The 20035-nt window shown below is 28.1% G+C and overlaps 1 protein-coding gene across 1 annotated transcript; it reads left to right on the top strand.

Moving 5' to 3' along the window:
• Positions 1–35: 35 nt before the first annotated feature.
• On the top strand, positions 36–20015 carry LOC128390914 (septin-1-like). The gene is made up of 9 exons (XM_053350699.1): positions 36–437; positions 542–629; positions 1064–1409; positions 16690–16807; positions 17037–17138; positions 17415–17560; positions 18303–18398; positions 18535–18655; positions 18748–20015. Exons 1-9 carry the CDS (start codon positions 426–428, stop codon positions 18862–18864), a joined length of 1146 nt encoding a protein of 381 aa, XP_053206674.1. The 5' UTR covers positions 36–425; the 3' UTR covers positions 18865–20015.
• The last annotated feature ends 20 nt before the right edge of the window (positions 20016–20035 follow it).

Below are 20035 nucleotides of genomic sequence, written 5' to 3'. Positions count from 1 at the left end.
TTCTTTTCTCCCAATGAACATTAAATGTTTATCTTTTCTCACTGATTAACTTAATTACTCTCAGTTTGTGTATCTGTTTCTCTCTCTCTTGATTACTTGTTATTGATTCAATTGTTTAACTTTTTTACTTACATTTCATCCTCGGTTTTAGTGAATCAATTGATTACTCGAATTGGTGAATTTGTTGAGAAAAACAATTAACAAATTTAACTCTTTGTTCATTTTGGTCTCTCAAAAATCTGTTTACCGGAAAAATCATATTCCTCTTTTTTTTTGTTCTCTTTTTGCTTTTTCTTTTTTGACTTTTTTTCGGACTTTCTGGTTTTTCTTTCACTTTATTTGAATTTTAATTCCATTCAATTTACTTTAAATCTCGTTTTATACTCTTTGTTCTTCGGTGATTATTTAAATTCAGTGTCAACAAGATGCCCGGAGTTGTAAGTATAACGGTAGAAAAGCCAATGATCTGTATTCGGTTGCGGTCTTTTGCTTTACTAATTAATTTATTTTCTAATTGTTTTTTTTCCTCTTCTTTTACTAGGGTTCTGAGATTGGGTTCGCTACTCTTCCACACCATTTACATCGTAAATATGCTAAAAAAGGATTCGACTTTACCATCATGGTTGTTGGTATGTTCTTTTCTTTTTGTTTATCTTACCATTAAACAGCAATTCCAACCGAAAGAATGAAAAAAAGCAACTGATCAAATTCATATTGGCTTCATCCTTTTGTCTTATTAATTACTGACGTTGATCATCAATCAATCAATTTATTCCAAATTGTGATTGTAACATTCGCGATTCAAATTTAAATGTCTCTAGTCAAACTCATTCTTTTCTTAACAGTCTTTATCTTCCTTCTTATTTTCTGTATAATATTAGATTAGAATCAATTCTAATTAGTCTAATATTTCATATGTAACAAATCTAACTGATTAACTATCTTAACTTATGAGAGAGGAAAAAAAATCTCGTTACTTTTTCCTTACAATTTGATTGAATTGGCAATATTTTCTAATATTTTCTAATCTTTTCTCTATCTCTTTTTCCCCTTTTTCTTTCAGGTGAATCCGGTTTGGGTAAATCTACTTTAATCAATTGTCTCTTCTTGGCTGATTTATACAGAGATAGGGTCAATATACCTGTTGAACAATTGCTTAACCGAACCATGGCCGTTGAAAAGAAACAATTGGACATCATTGAGAAAGGAATTAAACTCAAAGTTACAATTGTCGATACTCCAGGTTTTGCCGATGCTCTTGACACCGAGAACAGTTTTGACGCTATCGAAGGTTTCATCGATGAACAATATGATCAATATTTCAAAGATGAATCAGGATTGAATCGTAAAAACATAATCGACAACCGTGTTCACTGTTGCTTGTACTTTATATCACCAATTGGTCGAGGGTGAGTTTTGATTAACTTATTTTAATCTCTAAAATCCTTAAAATCTTTGATATATCAAGAAAAGGCAAAAACTAAAATGGTTACAATCAAGATCACTGATCAAGTTTATCCAACAAAAAGTTACCCATAACTAATTGCGTTACCATAAATCACGTTTTCCTAAATCTTTTCATATCTATCATCATATTACCAGTTGATTTTTTCTTCTTTTTTCTCTTATATAACTCAATTTCCCAACCCATTGACATACATCTTGAAGACATTAATTATTATCATTATCTGAGTATATTTTCAATCTGGTATCATGATTTAATATATCATCAGCAATCAGCAGTGGAAATTAATTATTACTGCCATCAGCTAGGAAAGCAAGAAAAAAAACAAAATTAAGATTCCAATATCATTTCAGTTTTTTTTTAATTGGGTATTTAAAGGTTACAATTTTTTTCATGTAGATCATCAAATTATGAACTTAATTTGATCCGATTTCATCTTATTAATTGTATCACGAAAACAATTATACAAAACTGATTACAGTTGAAAACTTGACAATCAGGTAGCTAATGATGTTGATATACCATTAATAATGATTCCAATTTTGATTGCAAAATCAAAGTTGCCCTAATCCACAATTAAAGTAATTCCCTAAATTAATTATCCTCTAAATGATCAGTAAGACTCAAACATAAACAATTCAAAAATAAGGACAATATTTACAAAAAAAATTAATCTATTGAATTAACAGTTAATGATTACCATTGATGATGATCATCTAGTTACATTTACAACAAATTAAACTAAACTAACACAAATATTAAGCATTTGATTGATGATCAATAATCATCATGATTATGATGATTAACAAATCAAATCAAACAAACTTAATCATTAATCAATCCTATGAATAAATTAAGATGAAACTAATTGGCTTAACAACAACAACAACAATAATAAGAGAAACTTAAAAAAAGCTTAATTATAATCATCATAATCTATGAATTGATTGATATGTAATTAATTTCTTAATGAAGGTTTACCTTTTGATACATAACTCTTCAAATATTAATAATATGATTAATTTAAATCACTTTTAAACATTACCATTCATAAAATGAAAATGGCCAGAAAAGTGATGAAGTTAATTGTCTAATAATCAACAACAATTAGATACAATCAGTAATTACTTGAAGTAATATAATGATTAAGTGAAACAGAAAACCAAATCAAAACTTTTCTTGATTCATTCAACCACAAATAGTAAATTATTTCCTATTGAATCTCTCATGATTGTTAATTGTAACAGAAAAAAAATCCTTAAATTAAGGTCACCAATAAGTTACTTAGGTGTATATGCATTACCAAAGTAATTAAGTTTAATGTGTTATTTTAATCATCATTATCATCAGTTTCCTAATGTCTCATTCATTTTGATGAATCTACTTTAACTTTTACCTTACGGATGTTGTCATACATCATCATTTCCCCCCTTTTACCTGGTTCAGGTTTTTCAGCCTACCTGAGGAAAGCAAAAACCTTAACCTAATGATGATTTACTCACAAACCCACTTCCTAGATTAAGATTAATTTGTTGATGATTATACATTTAAACAAAATAAACTTAATCTCATTTCTAATTCAAACACAACCTTAACTTTTACCTGACATTTAAATCAATACATCTGATTAGATAAAAGCATATCCTATGAAAAAGAAAACTTAATTACCTTTTCTAAAATAACATAGTATACCTTTAATCATAATTTAATCGAAATCAAATCAATCATGTCAAATCAAATTGAATTAGAAAAAGGAATAAGTAACAATTTCCCCAATAGATGTCACTCATGTGTCGGTTAAAAACGTAAACACTTTTTTCATTATCTAATTTTTAACCGAATTTAATTAATTATATTTGATTTCAATATGTTCAACATTATCTGGTTAATAATAATTGCCTTTTCGTTTAATTAATTAAACCATTTCAATGGTCAATCAAGTGTCGAGTCTTTGTTGTAATTGAATCAAGAGAAGGACAAAAAATTGAATGATAACAATTAATAACTATTTCCGTAGCTACAATTAACTATCATTGAAATTTTGAACATTCAGTTTAACCAAAGTGTAAAATTATTGCAAATTTCAACTCATTCATAAAGAATGAATTGAAACGGATACAATGTTTTTTGATTGATTTCCTTTTCCTTTTTTTCTTCGTCTTGATTATTAATTTTCTTCTTCCATTATCATTAACATAATCATTATCATTATTTATCGAATTTATTCCCAAATCTAAATTATTATTAATACTATATTATGATAATATGATAATTCTCACCTCCCTGTTTCATTGATATAAAAATTACTCACTCAAAGTTAATCATATTCATTAAGAAAAAAGGAGAGAGAGAGAATTTCTTTTTGACTTGATTATTGTTACTTGAAAGAAAAGGAGATTATTCAAGTTTCCTTCCTTATAACATTGATAATACTCTCATTCATTGTTTTTATATCATCAATTGTGTATTTCCAACTTATCATCATCTTCATCAACACAATCAATCAAATTTCTCTGGATCGTTAATTGTGTATTTCTAAGTGTATCTCAAATTTGACTGATCAGTTTTCACTTGAAAATTAATCAAACTTTTCAATTCCCTCTCCCCAACTAATGAGACTATTCATTTTCATTGGTGATGTTTTATCATCATCATCAACAACAGCAACAATTCACTTAAACAATATAGCTATAAAAAAAATTGATTATCATGATCAATTGTTCAGTAACCTAGTTAATCATGATCCAATTTTTTTGTTTCCAAAAATTTATTACCAACCTGAAAAATAATAGTTACAAACAGAATTGATATTTATATAAGTCTTATGATAATGGTGAATGAAGGAAGTTAGGAAAAGCAATCACAATCAGAATAATATTACACCCTGATGAACAGTCATCTTGGACATGGAGTGAAAGTGGTAAAAAGTTTCAAATTTCGTGGTGATAAAATTCTGGTGGAAAACATTGAAATGCTTAACTCAGCTGATGATCATGAGAATCAGCAAAAGTAAACTCTAAATACAATATAATAACCATTCAATTTAATCGAGATCATAATTTAACTCCTTTCACCTTTTATCATCACCTACTCTTCATTTTCAATGGAATCTGAACTTTCTATTATGATGATAAGAAGAAGAGAAAAAAATTGTCATCTTTTCCATCATCTTAGCTCCCATTGTGATAAAATGACTTTGTGCTTATCATCTCATATCCTTTCTTTTGGCTCTCTCTCTCTCTCTCTCTCTCTCTCTCCCAATGTGTGTCCACCTAAATATGAACATTATTATGACCATCATTTGAAAAGGATATTTGATTTGCTCAACATAGAGGAAAAAGAAAAGAGAATGAGAAAACTAAGTATATTCAATTGAATAACCATTGGAAATGTCCATGTGATCGTAAAATGTTGATACTTTTTCTTCATCATGATGATCATGATGATCATCAGAATATAAATTGAACATTTTGTCAATTCGAAGCACATAATATCAACCAAATACACTTTTTTTTATCATTGTTATTGTTACTATTTCAACGTTAACTTCATTTTCACTTCGAAAATAGTTCTGTCAATTTCGTCACTCCCTGTGATTCTCTGAGTTTTTTTTAATATAATATTAAATAGTCTATCTCTTATCATTATCATCTATATATCATCTTTTGTTTTCTTTCTCATCTACTATTTCTCTAGTAGAAAAAAAATTCACTCTAATATCTGATACATCATTTCCTTATTTCCATTACAACTGAATTCCTTCAATATAACTTGGCGATGGTAATGATTATATAATGATTACAATATTTATATTGATTTAATATGATACTTTGTTACTATTATCATAATGATTGATTTTAAACTAATTGTCGATATCAAAATGAAAATCAATAATGATAATGAACTTGATCTTGGAAACTTTGTTTTCTCATTTGGATTTACTATTGATTAGATTTTTACCCTGAAAAAAGCTTCTCAAATATTAATCCCATTTCCATTAGTAAATCAACTAATTGAGATAATGAATACACCATAACTTTTACTGACCATTCATAATCAATGATTTGACAATTTGATTATCATTATGCTCAGTTTTCAATTTATTTATTACTTGCATGGTTATGATTATTATCGCTGATTATTACTATTATTCAGGTAACTTTAACATTGGTTTTTCCTTTATCTTCTTATTATTTCCTTTATTCACCAATTTAATGATGATTATAATTCTGATTCAAACGACAACCAGAATATTGAATCATTATTATTATCATCATCATCATCATCATCTCTTATTATTATTATATATACTGTTAAACAGTATTAGATTTTGTTATCATCATGTGTCGTTGAAGATGATAAAGTCAAGGTAGATGATGGTGATGTTCAACAATGAAAAGCTAATTCAAATATATTACATGTAATGATAATACATATAAATAAGATCCAATTATATTGAATAGTAAGGATCAGAAAATGTTCATCATTCAATTCAATTACAATTGATTCTTGTTCACTGTGTTATATATTAATCTGATTCTACACCATGATTATCATTCACGTTATTTATCATTGATGATCGTCATCCAATGAATACTAATATAAATGATTAAAAAAAACTACACACCAAAAAGATTATATCAAATGATGAGATGATCCGTAAAAATTAAGCCACAACCAATAATTTACATTAAATATTAACCATTTAATTGTGATTATGATTAAACTTTTATACTCTAACTTTTAGCTTAATCTGTTCAACATTTTCTTTACTTTCTTTCAGCTCGTTTAATCCGATAGGATTTAATTTTTCTTTACTAATCTCAAATGATTATAATACAAAATAAAATGCAATGAGAAACCAATGAAAAGTTTGATTAGTTTGAATTGTAAACCAAATGATCATAACTTGGTTTCTGTTTTAATTAGTCAACAGTGAACTAGATTAACTAATTGTTACCGATTGGTTTATAATACATGATGAAACTTGAATTTCAATCTGTAATTTTATTGAATAACAGGATTACTACTTGATTGGTACTTTTAATTAGCCTTCCAACTATCTGATAGATTAAAAGTTAAAGTCACATTAAGAATCTGAGATTGGAAAAAATTAAGGATTAAATTTGAATCTTTAATTTGTTTTGTTCCTAAATAATCATTCCCATGATTATAAAATTATTTATTTACGTTTCATTAGCATCAAGTGAATGGAAATTAACATTAAAATCAACTAATCATCATGATAGGAAGAGAAAAAAAAAATAAATGAACAACAACCTATTACCCTGAAGAAATACTGATTCACTGAACTTTACTATTAAGTATCAGCATGATGATGTATTTGGAATCCATTGTTACTGAAGATGAAAATATTATCGTCAATGGTGACTTGTTGTTTGTTGGTAATTGATAAATTTTCATCATGATCATTATTGAACCATGAAGATTATTGTTCAGAGAAACAGATAATTGGTTCAGAATTTTCTTTTCTCTTTTGATTCTGTAAAAATTGATGCGATTTCCACTTGGAGTTTATCAAAAAAAATACCTTATTAGAAACTGATTTATCTTGACCTTTTCCTTGTTTATTTCACTTACAAAACTGACCAGTAACAATAAAAAAAATATCTGCCCATTGATGATATTATTTTTTTTATTACCTGTTACTACAATTTTGATATCAACATTATTAGTTTGACAATAATAACAACAACAATTTAACCTCCAATTCCCAATTTAATTTCAATACAACTCAGAACCTCATTCAATCAATCAAGGAGATTTTTTTTTCTTATCTCAAACTCTATTTTGATTCTGATATAATTGTTAATCGATTGCCCGTTACAATCAAATCTAATTTAATTGAATCTTAATCCATTAAATATAAGCTGAGGTATTAGAAAGTAATTTCCTCAAATTATCAACTTATCATCACAATTACACTCATAATAATAACTAGCTCAAACTAATCAGTTTCAGATTGTTATTAACTTTAAGGTCTAATTTTGACCATTGTGATTTTTGTTTCATTTCAACTATCAGCATGATTTTATATATTAATACATACGAATTTGAATTTTATCATATATCCCAAATACTAGATTGGTTTTTTTTTATTATTAGTACTTGAGTGTCAATAACTTTTCTGTTGATGTTACATGATTCTTGTAATGCTCATAAAAAGTGATCATGATTACATGATATTTGAAAATCTTTTACCTTCAATCAGAATCTTTCTGAATCCATTGATTTTCTTTTTCAGTGTCATGATGATCATTTTAGAGTCTCAAAGGTTTTCTATCTTTCTACTTTTATCCTCATCACTTTTACCTTTATATCTCTTTCTCTCTCACATACACACATCCTACAATTGCTTTCCAATTCTGTTGAAACTTGGTTAACAAATAGAAACAAGAAAATTCTGGTTACACTGAGAATCAGAACTTTTATTCTGGTTAGAATCTTTTTCTTTTTTTTCTTTCCCTCTCAATGGAAATGAACTTTTATCATCATCACTTTACCACCTCGAAGATTTTACTTACCTAATATAAGATGCTCATGGTTCTTTGTCCTTATATTTACATCAATTGAGTTTTTAAGCCAACATTTAGATCAAAGTTCAGTTGATTTCAGTTCAGTGTCAGCACTTTTCTCCCAATACCATGTTTACTTATCTTTTTATTTGCTCATCATGATTTTTTAGCCATTGAATTCAATCAGAATCAAAGACAAGAGAGAGGAGGAAAGAGTCACAATTTTCTTGAAAAGGATGAATAAATAGGAACCAGAAAATTCTGATCATATTTCCAAATAGTTTATCTTGTTGAGATTATCACTTGGGTCGATCAGAAATGTTGATTCCAATGATGATATCTCTGTCTAGTATCAAGGAAATTGGATGATAATGGTTAAGTGTCAGCCAGAACTTTATTTTTTCCCCTCTAATAAAGTTCTCGATAGATAATCAAAGAACAAGATCAACATCGGATGACCTGAAATCGATATATGAAAATATATCGTCAGTTTCATAACAACTTACAGTATTTACTTTAGATGATTTTCCTCTAGATGAGAATCATGATTATCATGAAAAGGTAGAATTAATTGAATGTGTCTTCTGAAAACATAATCACCAGTGTATAGAATTCATACCTCATGTATTGAACAACATGGTGATTTATGATTACAATATATAGTGTATATGTGTATCTCTGTAAATCCAAGTTGTTTAATATATCACTTTCAAATATATTTGCTGTTTGTATTGATAAGAGTTAAGGGGTCAGATGAAGAGAGAAAAAATCTTGACCATTCATCTGATCACAAATAATATCAATATGTTTTTTTGCTTGACCGTCAGTTGCATTTCACTGACCTTTATCCATCTATCAATTATTATTACATCAGACCCAGAAACCTAAACGCTATATAAACTTTAATATTAGCCTGATATTATTGTTATTATTATCTGATAATATACTAGAAAACTTTTTTTTATCCTATTCCAAATGTGTAATCACATTTCAATCTTGTATTCACCCTGAAATTCACCATTTTACCTTTTCCATTGCTATTTTACTTATGAAATTTTCAACCTATTTCCGTAATCAATTTGAAACTATTTCCTGGAACTATTTCTCTCTCTCTCTCTCTTCATGATGATCAATTGTTGAATTGAGTTTCGAAATTCAGAATTTTCTATTTCTAAAATGTTTTTTTCTTTTTATGTTATCATTTTATTGCCTCTCTCACTAACTCACTCTCTCGCTCTTTTTCACTGTCTGAATATCAGAATTTAAAATGTTCATTGGATTTTATATATTACATTTTATTACATATCAAACATTTAGTCCTGTTAGGAATGAAAAATCAAACCATCCAGGAATCAATCACAACTATTAAACTAAAACTCTACATGAGATTTCATGATATTCTTACCCACAATTAGGTAATTGGTAAAAAAAAAGTTGAATCAAAAATGAAGAGCTCGTTGTAATAATAATAAAAAACTTACCCACTTAATGTTAGAAATACAATTGATTTGAATGGATTTAAAAAGCTCAAGTAGACATGAATATAAAATGTGACGATGATAATTGTTATTCAATGCTGAATCTGAATTAAATCAATCTTTTCAATACCCAAGCCTATTGTGTATTTATACCTTGAATGATGATAATAATTGAAATGAAAATCCTCCAAAATCACAAAATTATTTCATGTAAAAGTGTTCAGCCAACTATTGAGATACACATCCATGTAATATATTCATACACAGACACAATTATTTAGATGATTATTTGGACGAAAAGATAAACACTGATTCGTCTTTTCCCTGATGTAGATAAATAATAATAATATGAGAAAAAGAAAAGTGCTAGAAAATGTTCACAATCGATTATCGATTCTGTATCTATCTCTTGTGAGTAATGAAACTTTTTCCCTCAAAATCACGATACAATTTATCACAATCCTTTTTACATCTTACATATAAACACATACACACATTCATATTATTTAAAATTCACTTTCATCATCATCATCATCTTCATCTTCATCATCCTCATCTTTTTTTTCTCAGAGAAAAAAAACTTTTACCGTTATTCCAGAAAGAAAAAAATTCTGAACTTTTTCCCTTTACTCCAACATTTCATTTCCTAAATTTTTTTGCATTTCATGTTTGCAACCATTGTGATTATCATATAATAATATATTCATTTTTTTTTATTCCTTGTGTGTAAAAGTTGAAAAAACATTGTGATGACAATGAGGAGGAGGAGGAAGTAAAGATGATGATGTTACTTCTTGTTGTTATCAGTTGATTCACAATTGAATTCATAGTTTCATCTGAATTTAATTTCATCCCCTGATTCTTGGTGTTATTTTTATTCGAACCCATTTATCAAATAATTGTCTTAATTCATCTTAAAAAGCTTTTTGTTCATCCAAATTCCCTTCACCTCTCACTCACTCAATCTCTCCTTGTGTTTTACATGGTGTTAACTACTTCTATTACATGGTATCATTTACTCTCTCTCTCTCTCTCCCAACTCCCTCTTATCCTCTCCTTTTCTTTCTTTTCCATTACAATAAAATCTCTTGAACTTTTTCATGTGATATCGTAACAAAAAACACTCTCTGTCTCTCTCTCTCTCTTTCTCTTCTATCTGATTACATGATTCTTAAAATACTTTCTGACAATTAGATGTGAACATTGAACTGAATTAATGAATAGTTAGTGTATTTTGTTTATCATCATTAACTGTAAATGCTTTTGATGATCTCCCTGTGTGTGTTTTTTTCATCATGTAATTTTCATAGATGATGAAAAAAAAACACTTCTGAATATTATCATTAACATGATCTTAGTGAGTTATCATAATTAAAGATCTTGGATAATGATAATGATAATTGGAATTAAATTTTTGTAAAATTTGCCAACAAAAATGTTCAATAATGGGTCTTTCTTCAAACTATTAATATAATTACAATTACTAAATTGCGGAAATTTAAAATAATAAAGTAAATGTTTTGCTAACTAATTTTTGCATTGAGAAAAACTAAAATTCAAATGAAATAATTCAACAAAATTATGATCATTTAAAATTTAAAATCTTTTTTTGTGTTTCCAATAATCAGCAATTTATTAATTGTTACCATTCAACTATTAATATTTTTACCAATAATTCAATAAGCAAGCATAATCTACTTAAACTAACAGTATATTAACAATTTGGTATAAGTTAATTGCTACAATCACTACAATCAGTAAGAATTTTTTTTTCTGTTATATTTTTTATTACTTGAAGAAATGTAATTGTTATTATCGTCATTGATATTACTATTATTGTCCAACGGTTTAAACATTAAATGGTCACTATGAGCATAGTGGACACTCAGTTTGATATTTTATTTTATTATTTACAGTCTATGGGCTTTAGTAGTTTCAAAAGTAACTCTAAGTTTATATTTTTTCCTCCATGAAACTTTTATCATTCCCATGTTATTATTACATTGTTGTTGTTTTTATCATTGACAGAAAAGTAAGTCAATTGTTTGTTTGTCAAAACAATATAACAATAATAACAATAGCAAACTGAATTTACAGTTATATGTAAGAGTTTATGAGTTACAATATCATCAGCATTTCGTTGATTGTTATCAGAGTACCAACAACATTTAGTTCAGTTACTTAACTATTTTCTGTGTTGCTTACTTGATGATGATGATAATGGTGATGGTGATGATCAAAGGATGCTGATGTTTCATGATAATGATGATGATGATGATCTCATGATACTCAGGGACAATTTAGATTACTTTAAGAATTGAATTCAAGGTTTGAAAGATTTAAAAATAACATTTATGATTATCTCAACTCTTTGCTAAATTGTAGGTCAATTTTGATCATGGATTATCATTGACTTTGAATAGTCTATGATTTTTAAATCATTGATCTGATAACTTTTTCACCTTCTCAAAAGAAATCGTATTTCCCTTCCCACCCTATTTATTTAAACTGTCCTTTGGTCAGTTTGGTTGTGACTTTCAAAATTGATGATAGTTCTGATGATGATGGTGATAATCTTGATGATGATGATTGTGTCTAGTGTAATATGTTGACCACTTACTTTGAAAATGAAATAACAAGTTGACAAGTAAAATGTTGGAATCAGTTATTTTTCCCTTGAAATATTATTGATGTTTTATTGTGAAAAGAATGAGAAAAAAAAATTCCTATGTAACATAATCATTTTATCAGATTTAAAGTTGCAGTTTGATTTTATGGTCACAATTGTAACTCTCATCGTCAAAATTTATCCTTTTGTCATCCTCATCTCATATAAACCACAAGTAACATTATTATCACTAGAGAGGAGAAAAAAATTTCACAATTACATCAATATGATATATAATTTCTTGTTTATTATTGTTTTGATATCAGCTGATAACTTGTAATGTATTGACTTGATAAAATTATCTTGTAAAAGTTATACTAGAGATGAAGATGATGATAAAATTGTTTTTTTTCAGGGTGAAAATGATTGATTACTATTTACCAATAGATGACATGGAGTTTATAGTTGATGATAACATAATTTGTGTTCTAGTTATTCAGAATAACCTCAGAACAGAATGGAAATATTCAAAAAGGTAAAAAAAAGAATGTAAAATTTTCCTTGTAATTAGATCTCAGAATTTGTTACCATGGTTACAATTATACTGAAATACATCATTAGGAAATTCATTCGTAATTAATAATAATAATATCAAAGGTAAATTCTCATTCACTAATTAGACTCTGATTTAACTAATTGGTGATTCGTTAATAATACAGCCATGAACTTGGAATTTACCAAGTCGCTATAACCATGAATTCCTTTGCAAATTCATATTTTGTTTATTAATTTTTCTCAATGTTCAATCACATTTTCTCATGATTACTATTCAGTGTTATTAGATTTTCTCCCCTGTAATAATACTTTATTTCCAGGATTGAAACATATTCATTTTGATTCAAAGAGCGAAAATGTATTAGCAGATATTGAAACAATTGAATTAATATTGATACTGTTTTATTCATGTTGATATTTGTATTTTGCTTTTTTCTTGTTTATCTTTCAAATTTCAAATGATTGATCATATGTTTTTCCTATTGTTTTGATATTTTTATGAGATAAATGTGATTCTCAATGAATCATGTATTCATTTTATCATCACCATTGTGATGATGATTTCAGATATTGAAATAAATGTTTCATCATAAACATCAGCAAGATGATCACTTTTTGCACCTAATCAAGTTGATTCCTTCACCATCATTACAATCATGGTGATAGCTGCTTTTAGTTGATCATGAAATTAATCTAATCATTTCTGATTAGTTTAAATTGTTCCAATTTAATAATATTAATAGACTCAATCTGTGAACCCTTTTACAAATGATTTTGTTTGATGATGATGATAGTTCAGTATCAATATGGTTAATGTTCAATATGTTGTGATACCTTTTTCGTCATGATAATGATCACCTTCATCTTATTATTATTTATTATATTTATTCATGTTAACTTGAATGTAATATATGTGATCTATCATGATTTATCATGGTGACATGGATTTACATGTCAATAGTTTATCATACTTTATCTTAATGCTTGTTCATTTTCACCAAGAAGGTCAGAGAGAGAGGAAAAAATTAATCTAAATAACTCTTGATGATGATACATCCTGGATAAACCGAGAGATGACCAGTGGCTATTCAAATTCATTCACTGAACTCCAATTCGACTTCAATTTCATTTTCTGAGTTAAACTTATTTACACTAGATTATTGTGTATCTGAGGTTAACCACATCATCATCATCATCATTTTGCTCCTCATCTTTAGTCACAAAAAAAGGTGACATTTCAAGTTTTTTTTTGTGCTTCTCTCTCTTGTTCATTCTGTGACTTTTTTTTGCATCATTCAAGAAAAAAAAAGATGAAGATGAATTGATGAAGATGAAGCTATATGATGTTCCCATCCTTATGATGATAATGATGATGATGTGTTTTGTTGGTGTTATATCAATTATCACAAAAGTTTTTCCTTCCAATGTTGATTCAATTTCAGATTCTCCATGAAAAGGAAGAGTGAGTTATCTTCATAGACAATCTTCATATTCCAATTTTATTAGTTAGCATCCTCATCACTTTTGCCCTCTTTTTTTTGCAAGAAAAAAAAATCGATTTCAACCGATCCCTCATCTTTCTAACTTTGAATATTTATCTTTTGTTGCAATTTTTCATACAATAATAACATGAATCAATCATGATCATCATGACGATAATTATGATCATCATGAAGGTAATAATAATGATAATATTGTTGTTATTGTGCTGTTATACTAGTAGTTTATTTTGCTAGTGAGAAAAAAATTGAGATTATTCAGCATTCTGGTTATTCACCTGAATTATTGATGAAACTTTGTACCATTGAGATTGAATCAATTTCAAGTTAAACTTATCATGATGATGGATTTTGTTTCTAGATAATATTTTCATCAGGTAAATATACAATGTTACATGGTCACTTTTGGATATCATAATCAAATGGACACTCATGTTGACCATATTTCTACTCAAGTTGATCTCATGTTTCCTCAGGGATTGTTGAAATTTGTTTTGTATCAAGTTAAACAAGATGCAAAAGGATAAAAAGTTGATGATGATGATGATAAAGATGGATAGATGGTAATGATGATCAATCTAATGAAAATGTTATCGATATATATTCACTGGGAACGGAACAATCTGTTTATCAGTTAACTTAACTAACGAATGAGTAAATGTAATATCAAAGAGATTTGATTTCATCAAAAAAGGCTAAGTAACTTACAAAGAAGGTAGATGATGATGATGATGATGAAGATAAAGATGATCAATGAAAGAATCATCAGTCGATTTGAAAGCAATAATAAGGTTGAAGATGCGAATAGACAAAGAGAGATGCCCGAGATTCCTATTGAGTTACATTAGAGATGCTGGAATAATAATTTGAAGACTTTGTTGTTGTTGTTGATGAGGATGATGTTATTATTAGCATTGTCTCGGTTGATTGGTTTGTTTGATGTTGATTGTAATAATGGTTATACATCCAATTGATGATACATGATGGTAAACATATATTAAGAGTCCTTGAAACAAAATGAGCAAGAATAATCAGAAAACCAGAACAATAAGAACTCATTCAAATATAAATAACATGATGATAACCTTTATTTTTCCTGTTCATCCTCCCACTTCCTATTTTCTTGTGTATATCAAGTAGCTAATATCGTCTATTGATTAGTAAATGATAATAGTAAAACATTTTTAAACTAATTGACTTTTTTTCCCTCTATTTAATTAACATATTTAATCCATCCAGTTAATCATCATCATCAAGAAATCATGATGATATCATCTGATTCCCGACTCATCATTTCAATTTGAAACTTTCACCTTATTATTTTTGCTTAGATTAAATTTTCATCTTCACATTCAAGTGATTTTATCAGAATTTAATTCTTAGTTGATGAAAATGATACTATTATTTTGTACCTTCTCTCTCTCTCTTTCTCTCAAAAATATGCTGAATTATGAAAAGATGAAGATGAAGATGAAGATGGTTTCTTTATGACCTCAAGTGATGCTTGACAAAAAAATATGCGATGAAATTGATCTTCATCTTTATATTTTTCTTGATATTTTTTACTAGATTATTTCTATTCTTTCAACTTTTATTAAAGTCTTTATTAACTCCCTCAGGCTAATCCACAAGTTTATCTTCATCATCTATTTTTCTTCATCCTTTATTACTTCATCTACTTATCTCCTTGTCTTTACAATCTTCCCATTATATTTACATCTCTCATCCTCCTCTTTATTTTACTCTTTTTTGTCTTCTTTTGTTTTTTTTCCTCTGTCATCCTGGTAACTGGTTAATATCTAAGATAAGATTCATTAAGCTAATTAGAAATGCAATCGAGATCCCTTGAAGATTTGATTCCTACCAAAATTGATTAACTTAATTAGAATCAACAATCATGAAGGTGTATATTGTTGTCTCTTGTATGTTATCATCCTCATCATCTTGAGCTGAAAATAATATAAAAGACAAAGTAACATTAATATAACAATGATTTAGTTAAATTTTCATATTGTTAACGATAAACAATTAAAGACAATCAAACAACAATGAGAAAACAAGATCCACTTTAATCAACCATTTTTAATCCAATTCATGATTAAAATCAATTCATTTCAATTGTTCAGATAAAACCATAAGAATCAAACAATTGCTATTCTTTAGTCAATTTCAATCTAAATTGTTAGTCCATTGATGAAAAACTCACGTACATCAAACAGTTAATTGTTACAATTGATAATAATGTTTTAGCACAATTAAAACTGATTAGCAATTGTGAAATAATTTTACAATCTTAGTTTAATAATCATTGAGAAAACAGTGAGATGAATTAGTAAATTGTTAGTATTAAATAGTAAATATGATTTTAATTTAATTTCTATTCAACTGTTTTGATTCGTAAACCTAATTACTTTTTGCCTTTCACATTTATTATTTTTTTTTGTTGGTTGTGCACTGATTGTTTACCTTAATATGATTATCGTTACATAATCATGATTATCGTTATTATGATTGCCATTATTTACCCTGTAATGTTATCTCTCCATAGACTGAGCCAATTAGATATTCAGTTCATGAAAAGGATTCACCAGAAGGTTAACCTGGTTCCCATAATTGCAAAAGCTGATTCATTCAGACCCGCCGAGTTACACCTCTTCAAGAAAAAGGTAAACAATCATCATCATCATCATCATCATCATCATCTCTCTCTCTCTCTCTCTCTCTCTCTCTCTCTCTCTCTCTCTCTCTCTCTCTGTCACTTTCTTGTTGCTTTTTTGTTCCGTTAACTTTATCAGCTGTTGATATGTTATTGTTTTGACAGTCAATTTGATTTGATAATTGATTGAGAAATTAATTAAAGAGTCTCACTTTCTTTTCTTAACGTTTTGTCAACAGGTTCTGAAAGAGTTGGATGATCATGGAATCAACATCTTCCGTATTCCTGAATGTGACAGTGATGAAGATGAAGATTTCAGACGAAAAGATAAGGAGATTAAAGTAAGTTGACAATAAGACTACTACATTATTGGTAAAACAATAAGGAGAGAGTAACTTAGTATCATCTTAATCTTTCCTTTACCATAATTATTATACTTTTAATTAGAAAATGTTGATCAGTTGATGAAAATGTCAAACATTAAATTGTTTACTTGGTATCGGATTTTTGGTTGCCTTCAACAATCAATAATCACAACCAAGATTAAGTTTCACATAGTAATTTTTAATTGAATAATTTTTTACCTTAATTGTTATGTTTTAATTGTCCATTTAAAGGAGAGCATTCCGTTTGCGGTTGTTGGAAGTACCACTCCGATTGAGATCAATGGACGGAGAACTCGAGGTCGAGTTTATCCATGGGGTTCAATTGATATTCAGGATGAACAATTTTCTGATTATGTTAAATTAAAGACATTCCTGAGGTAAATAATATCATATCCCTCTCACTATCTCACTCCCTTTCTCTCTTATTCCAAGTCTATAATATAATCTCACCCACTTATTTATTAATTAATTGCCAATAAAAGACAATGAAAGGATGATAATTGAAAATAATTAATGCTTTAGGTGTAAAAACCTTATCACCCAAATTAGAGCAACCAACTTTTACCTTAATTACTTATCATCTTCATCGTCATTAATATTATCTAGACTTTTACTTTTAACTTGAGAATTATCATCATCATCTCTTTCCTTTCACCATCTTAACGAAATGTCTTTTATCCTCCCTGTCTAAGGTTATCCATATATTTCCTGTTCGTTTCTTTTCCATATCCTTTTTTATCCTATTCTTCACATCCTCGCTCTCTCTCTCTCTCTCTCTCTCTCTCTCTCTCTCTCTCTCTATCGTCCGGCAATTTTTTATCGTCATCATCATTATCTTCATCTTCCTTGGTATTCCACATCCTTCCTCTTTAACTCCTTCAATCTTTATTATGATTGAATGATAAGAAAAGTTGAAGAGAAAAAAATCTCTTCTATTTAATTCCTTCTACCTTTTCAATATTATCTTCCTAATTTCCATGATAAAATCGATTCGATTCTTTTTCATTGTAACTCATTTTCTCATCATTTTTTTTCATTCTCTCCTACACTCATTGATGTCTTTCTCTCTCATGGATAACAATACAATCAACATGATTTGGTATCTTCATCATTTTAAAGTCTTCACATGCAAGATCTCAAAGACGTAACCAATGAAGTTTTGTATGAAAATTATCGAGCTCTTTATTTAACTAAACTCGGAAGTGGATCTATAAGGTATTATCATGAACTCGACAAGATTCTTATATTTAGAATATTTAGAATACTTTAAACTCGAATTTTTTTTCTCAATCGATTTTATCTTTTCATTGACGTTTTCGTTGTTACTTTCTCCACTTTCTAAACTCTTTAGTCCAATACCTGTTCGAGCCAGCATTTCATCAGCTAACGCCGAGGCAGCTAATTCCACCGGTACTAACAACTCAAACACCTTAATGCCTGCTGATAAATTACTACAAATGAAAGAGGAAGAGGTAAATCAATTAATTCTGATAGATTTGATTTCTCCAAATTTTAATTTCTCTCTCATTTTAACTAATCACTATTTTGATATCTTCTCTTTCAGATTCGTCGTATGCAGGAACAATTAATGCATATGCAAGAGGTTCTTCGTCAACAAGCCAGTGGTAATCAATCAGCTGATTCGCCCTCACCCTCAAGTCCAGCTCATCGAGATGATTAACAATGCACAATTTAAATGACTTCGTTTTTTTAATCATCTTACTCTTTCCATCAAACCATCATAATCAACACTAATTTAACAACAACGAAAACAATGGCGTGGTAATAAGTGAATAATCTATCCCACCTCATATATAAACTACATCATTATCCATTTATCATTATATCCATCATTTCCTTTTCCTCTTTTGCTCATTATCCTTATAATATCAGTATCACTGCCAATGTTGTAATTAACTTTTTTTGATTGTCTTCTCACATCAACCAGATGAAAACAAATCTAATTACATGATGTGCAAAATAATCAAAAAAATGTCAGTGTTAACATTGAAAATCAGCACTAACAAAACACCAACACCTATTAATCCAATTTTCTCAGGGTAATTAAGATACAGTAACATTAACCCAGCCAATCCAATATCCACGAAAACTATTGGATTGAAAATAATATAAAATCCATATCAATGTTAATCACAATTAGTAAAAACAACCATTAACTTATCACAAGTTAATCACAATTAAATCCTAATAATCTAAAACATAGCATTACCAAAGACGATTACATTTTCACCCATACAACCAAGTTAACAATCAACTGTAACAATTTGTTAATCAACAACAACAACAACAACAGTGACAATGATAAGTATATACAAAGAAATGAATACATTTTCACAATAATTGACAATTATCCCAACAATCATTTTGAAATAACAAATTTTTACCTCAATTTAAATCACAATCAATCAATCAATTGATTTTCCACTTTTCATTTTATTATATTAATCAACCAATATAATTACATCATCAAATTATTTTAATATTTGTTTTGTTGTTGTTTCTTTTTCTATGTCTCTTTTTTTTTGTCATAATACTTATTGTTTACAGCTAATTTCCTCTTCCGCCTCCACCCATTTTTTTCATATGCATACACACCCATTAATTTACACACTTTGTCACTATTTACACGATGAAAACTTTATCCTGAGGATAAGACAAAAAAAAATATCGATAATTAATCAATGTCAATCCAATTGATTGGAAATCTCATCAATATGTATTCCCAAATGTCTATGTACTTAATTATCATCTAGTCAATGGAAAGACAATAATATGATGTTAACTGGCAATAAAATAAATATTAAACAACAATTAAGAGCAATTTAAAGACG

This window comes from Panonychus citri, unplaced genomic scaffold, assembly GCF_014898815.1.
Source record: "Panonychus citri isolate SS breed McGregor unplaced genomic scaffold, ASM1489881v1 Contig00011, whole genome shotgun sequence".
Taxonomy (NCBI): domain Eukaryota; kingdom Metazoa; phylum Arthropoda; class Arachnida; order Trombidiformes; family Tetranychidae; genus Panonychus; species Panonychus citri.
The sequence above is the reverse complement of the archived record's forward strand: the minus strand, read 5'-3'. Positions and strand labels throughout refer to the sequence as shown.

Excerpts from the sequence above, each read along its gene's own strand:
- LOC128390914 (XM_053350699.1), top strand. Across the intron at positions 17,139-17,414 it reads GAAAAGATAAGGAGATTAAA|GAGAGCATTCCGTTTGCGGT; the intron begins GTAAGTTGACAA and ends GTCCATTTAAAG. Across the intron at positions 18,399-18,534 it reads CTCGGAAGTGGATCTATAAG|TCCAATACCTGTTCGAGCCA; the intron begins GTATTATCATGA and ends TAAACTCTTTAG.